At 38.2% G+C, this 5949-nt stretch overlaps 1 protein-coding gene across 1 annotated transcript; it reads left to right on the top strand.

The window, feature by feature from the left end:
* Nucleotides 1–690: 690 nt before the first annotated feature.
* Nucleotides 691–5162, top strand: calr (calreticulin). The gene is made up of 9 exons (XM_079244834.1): nucleotides 691–954; nucleotides 1487–1588; nucleotides 1990–2193; nucleotides 2357–2451; nucleotides 2644–2853; nucleotides 2940–3053; nucleotides 3422–3565; nucleotides 3810–3902; nucleotides 3986–5162. Exons 1-9 carry the CDS (start codon nucleotides 861–863, stop codon nucleotides 4199–4201), a joined length of 1272 nt encoding a protein of 423 aa, XP_079100960.1. The 5' UTR covers nucleotides 691–860; the 3' UTR covers nucleotides 4202–5162.
* The last annotated feature ends 787 nt before the right edge of the window (nucleotides 5163–5949 follow it).

Consider the following 5949-nt stretch of genomic DNA (forward strand, 5'->3'; position numbering starts at 1 on the left):
TCAAAGCATGACAACACCGTCAAAAGAGAGTATGGCGGACACGTTTTTCCAAAAAAAAAAAACAACCAGTAATTGAAATTTAAATAAAAAGGAAGATCCCATTGTTTCTTTTACATCCAATATTGATTGACAAAAACTTTGATGAAAACTGTCTCTTCAGTATCCAGAGGACCCTGTCTGGATGGATTAATACAGTTTTATTTTATCTCATCTAATTGAATGATAATATTTTTTTCCCTGGATGAAATAAAATTTTTCTGAATCCGAATACTATCAGTTGTTGTGCAAGTACCCGCAGCCTTGTAAATCACGAGAAATTAAATTATTTGAACGCTCGGAATAATTTATTTTTTAGAAATGAATTAGATGTTTCTGTGTTACAAAACAATCTAGTATTTATGTTAATGTTTTACGTGTCACACCACAGTGATATTACACCAGAAAAGTACTGTTTGTTAAATTTATTTGTCCATAGTTGGATTTTTTTTTTTTCTTCCCCCCCATGCGACTTGTCCGCCAGCATCACTCTTTGTTGGGCGTGTATTAAGCAAACGCGTGGTCTTCTACCATTGGCTACAGAAACTGTCGTTTCAACTTTCTTATTTCTGATTGGCTAATAGATGTAACGCTTCCTTATTGAGGTGTGCAGCTGACGTCCAATCAGAATTAGACATCTGTTCCGAACCGAGAGGAGAGCGGTGCTTGTGTCTGGCGGCTCGGACTGTATCATGACTCCATGAGAAGCTGGATGAACACTGCCCCTGTACCGGGACAATAGATAGATAGCTAGATATATTAACATTTACCGATATTTGTAGTTTGTTGGCTTTCGTTTGGGCGGAGTATTTCAGCTCCTCACAATGCCAGCGCTGTCGCTGCTTTTGATGGCCATGTCGGCCGCCTCTGTTCTGGCCGGGTCCACTGTGTATTTCCGAGAGCAATTTGAGGATGCTGGTGAGCTTTTAACTTTGATTTATTAACGTATTGTTACCTTCATTACCATGAAATCTAAATAGTTTACACTTTTTAGATTCCATGGTAATGAGTAATAACATAAATACTAATAAATACTGGTTTGGTATTTGACGTTTAAGGTTGTTTCAATGTGTTTTTTTTTTAAATGCTATAACATTTTGTACATAGACATCTGGGATGCATCTTCTGCTTACCGCTGTAGTTAAGGCTTATTTCTTTTAGCAGATCCCAATTCATCTTTGACCCTGTCTTACCACTCCCCTCTTTTTCAATATTGTTTCCCACCCCCAGCTGTCATCAGACCTGGTCTGACCCCCCCCCTTCCCCTTAATATCCCCTCTAATCACTTACTGTGACCCTCCCCTTTCTCAGTTAATGTGGTCATAAAATCCTTGCGGAGTGACACAATGCACCCTGTGCACCTGCACTGGTGCACCATCAGAGATGGATTAGCAATGTGAATCTTATCATGGTGACGGCTGTGCCACTGAACCTGAAATTGTCTGTGCAGATGCCTGGAAGAGTCGCTGGGTTGAATCTAAGCACAAGTCAGACTATGGCAAGTTTGTGCTGACTGCTGGGAAGTTCTATGGAGATGCAGAAAAAGACAAAGGTGAGTGAGATAAAAATGTTAAACTTGAATGCTTTCAAGTTCAGGGAAACAAAATTGTATGAATATTGCCAGTAGATTTCACTGCATGAATGACTGACATGTGATTCACAGTTGTTTTAAATATTGTAACTAAATGTGTTTCCTTTGCATTTCACGCTTGTAAATAATAATCTGACAATGTGTCCGCATTACATTTAAAATCATGTTTGCTGACAGAGTTGCTTTGTGATTCACTGCTGATGGAGTCGTGCCAATATTTGCCTCTACATTACATCATCACCACAGTCTATGCATCTTTCAGTGAATCTGAAAAATACATTAAGTCACTAACTTAAATGAAATCGTAGGGAAGAAAAAAAAACTTGATTTAAATTGTAGCTAAAATGTTGTTCTTACTGCAGGTCTTCAGACCAGCCAGGATGCTCGCTTTTATGCTTTGTCAGCCCGTTTTGATGACTTCAGCAACAAGGACCAGCCTTTAGTCATCCAGTTCACTGTGAAACACGAGCAAAGCATAGACTGTGGTGGAGGCTACATCAAACTGTTTCCTTCTGCTGTCAATCAGGAAGACATGCACGGAGACTCTGTCTACAACATCATGTTTGGTAAGCCTGAATAGCTGTGCTGAGAAGATACTGAAGTCTGTGAACCTGAACTGCCCTTCACAACGTCAGATGTGTGTGCAGCCTTTTTCCTCAGATCATGCGTTTTCCTAAGTCACGCTTTGTGTGTACATAAATATTCACTGTTCTATGTTGCTTATTTCAGGTCCTGACATTTGTGGCCCAGGCACTAAGAAAGTTCATGTGATCTTCCACTACAAAGGCAAAAACCATTTAATTAACAAAGACATCAGGTGCAAGGTGAGACCTCATATTGTTGTCATATATACTTGGGAATTGTAAATGTATTTCTAAGACATCTGCTGTATAATTAAAGTCTGATTATTGAGAACTCATATTTAGTTTTAGTAATTTGACTAAAATCTAAGAAAGTAAAAAGACAATTAAATCTAATTACTCTTACTGCAACTTTGTATGTTTTCCTCTCTGCAGGATGATGAGTACTCCCACTTGTATACATTGATTGTCTACCCTGACAACACTTATGAGGTCAAGATTGACAACAAGAAGGTCGAGTCGGGAAATCTGGAGGGGGACTGGGACTTTCTACCCCCCAAAAAGATTAAGGACCCTGAGGCTAAAAAACCAGAGGATTGGGACGACAGAGAGAAGATTCCTGACCCTGACGATAAGAAACCAGAGGTTTGTCTACTTTATCCATCCCAATAAAAACATGTTTTTTGTTTCGTGAACAGGTGATATCACAATTTGTTTGTTTTTTTCTGTAGGACTGGGACAAACCTGAGAACATACCAGATCCAGATGCCAAAAAGCCAGATGATTGGGATGATGAGATGGATGGAGAATGGGAGCCTCCCATGGTCACTAACCCTGATTACAAGGTATACAGCATTAATTGTAACGCTTCCTACAGCCACCCTTTGCAGTATTCCTGTGTTTTTGTTTTAAATAGATATTTATATCTGCTATCTTTCCATTTGATTTGAATATGATTACCTTGATGTGAAAATTGGTTCTCTCTTTTGTGTCAATACTCTTACAGTTGTTTGCAGATGTAGAGTCATACTGAAAGATGTCTTATTAATGCAGCACTGCTGGAAAGATATTTACCTCAGTAGGAAACACAGAAGAGATTTTTTTTGTTTTTCAGCAGTTAATGAATATTTTTCCAGATTCAGTCCTTTGCAGATATTGGATATGTTCTGACTTTAAACAAAATTCCTTTCCTTGTGTGTTTGCTTGTCCGCAGGGCGAGTGGAAGCCCAGAGAGATCGATAACCCTGCCTACAAGGGCAAATGGATCCATCCTGAGATTGACAACCCAGAGTACACAGCTGACCCAGACATCTACAAATATGACAGCATTGGTGTAATAGGGCTGGACTTGTGGCAGGTAGGATACTGTTGCTTACATTGTGTTTACAGTTTAATCCACAACAATAACACTGTATAACAACTGTTTTAATGTAGGTACAGCATGACTAATTCTTCTTTACGGCTTGGCAGATGGTGTTGGATTTAATGGTTATATCTTCAGCATTTTTAAGGATGGATGATGAAACTGTTCTTTGTGCTCACGTGGTTCACCTCTTTGCACAAAACACTTGATTCATTGCTTTTCCCATGTTTCTCTGCAGGTCAAGTCTGGCACAATCTTTGACAACTTCCTTATCACCAATGACCCCAATCTGGCAGAGGAAGTTGGGAATGATACTTGGGGTAAAACTAAGGTAGATTGAAGTTGTATGTCTACAACAGTGACAAAAACTATATATAACATATGACACTGTTAAATAAACTGTTTTCGTTTTAGGACGCTGAGAGGAAGATGAAGGAAAGCCAAGAGGAAGAGGAGAGGAAGAAACGAGAAGAGGAGGACAAGAAGAGGAGAGACGAGGCAAAGGATGAAGAAGATGAAGAGGAGCAGGATGAGGGCGAAGAGGAAGAAGAAGAGGGTGAAGAACCTGAAGAGGAGGATGAGGAAGAGGAAGAGGAAGGGACAGACTCTAAACTTAAGGATGAATTATAAACTCAGGGACTGCTCAGACTGTGTGTCAGTGGGCCATAGGATCCAGGCAGGAGACTTAATGATAGACCCTCAAGACTGCCCCCAGGGTGGGACTGGCTTTTTTTTTATTTGTTTACAAAGTGAGGATAGATAATAAAGGGCAATTATTGTTCTGTTTCCAAGAGCCACAACTGTCATTTTAATTAGAATTATTATTATTGAAATTGAAATAAGAAAAATGATTTTGTTGGATTGAAAATCAGAACTGGTAACTATAAACCTGCACGTTCTAAGCAGAAATATAAATTATCATTTGAGGGATTAAGGTTCTTATGAAGTTGTGTTGACAGAAAAAGAGGTCTTGCGTATGGATTGTGCCATGAAAGTCTTATGTTTACCTCATTCGTTTGTTTTGCTTTGTGTTCATTTGCATATGTTTTTGTTTTTGTATATATTTTGCAGTCTCTCATGTTAGTCTGGGAGGATTGGATGGAGTTGGTTGTTATTGTGCAGGTTGTCTTGCCTGCTTCTATTTAAAGTCACATTCAAACAAAGGTTAAGGGGAACTCTAACACACCTCGACTAAGATTATCTTTGCTCAAAACACTGTCAGTCATTGGATGCTAGTATGGGGTGCTTTACCATGAAATCCCACTCATAGTTTTATACTGTATGTAAGACTTTTTAACTTCAGTGCACATACTATAGTCTCGTGTGCTAAAATTAGATGTACTCAGACTTAGTTGTACACTTCAGTAGCAGTCAAACATGTCATCATAGGGTACAAATTCACTTATTGTTCATGTATGCAACAACTTTTCTCATTTCTATTTTACTGTACTGCTGTACACAAATACTCTGTCCCATGCAGTCTGAAAGATGCTTCTTTTATAAAACACACATTTTGTACTAATGGTAGGTAATGCAGTGGGACAGTTTTCATGTTGCAGTGGGAAAAAACTCAGACAAGTGTTCTGTCCAATAAAAAAAAAAAAAATCAGATCTCCCTTTATGTGGAATTTTTGGAGGCGCTACTCTTTTGCATTATATATAAATGTAATGTGTACATAAATGCACCTCAGTTTATATGAATCCAACTGGTTTACCAAATCATTGCTTTTGCAGACAATTGAAGATTTCTTTTGTAAGTAGTTGCATTTTTTTGCTATTTGACTCATTTTGCTTTTATTTTTGTTGTGAATAGTAACATTGGTGATAGAAGGGTGAAGTAAAGTCTAATAAAATAAAGTGGAGGTCCTAGTTAAGTGGCGAGACATGCTCCCTTGGAGGAAAGCAAAAAAATATAAGATCTGAAATAGTGGTTTGGTGGAAAGCAAGTGAGAAAACTACTGAGATAGAATGTAACTTATTTTCTTTAACCAGAAAAAACACATGTAAGTTATGTGTGCATTAAAACACTTCTATTACACCACATTTATTATTATAGAGTTAATTCAATATGTCTTTATACAATATGAATAAATAGAATGCAATCATTTTAAAATAATCTATACCCTATAGTTGTACATTGTACAAATCTTGATACTTAAACCTTTTATTTGGAGAAGTACGCGATCTGAATTGCATTAATACCAGCAACCCATAAAGCAAAATGAGGTTGTTTTTCTTTGTTTCGTTGGGGCGCATGCTCTTATTAAGATGCCACCTGATATGTGAATTAAAGCTGATGGGTTGGTATTGATTCCTGTAGTTTGGGTCCAGTTCCAGGTTTTTCAGCGGCCTCTGTCTGTGCCTGGCAGCAGCGCAGC

This window comes from Telmatherina bonti (genome assembly GCF_933228915.1).
Source record: "Telmatherina bonti genome assembly, chromosome: 8".
In the NCBI taxonomy this organism is placed as follows: Eukaryota; Metazoa; Chordata; class Actinopteri; order Atheriniformes; family Telmatherinidae; genus Telmatherina; species Telmatherina bonti.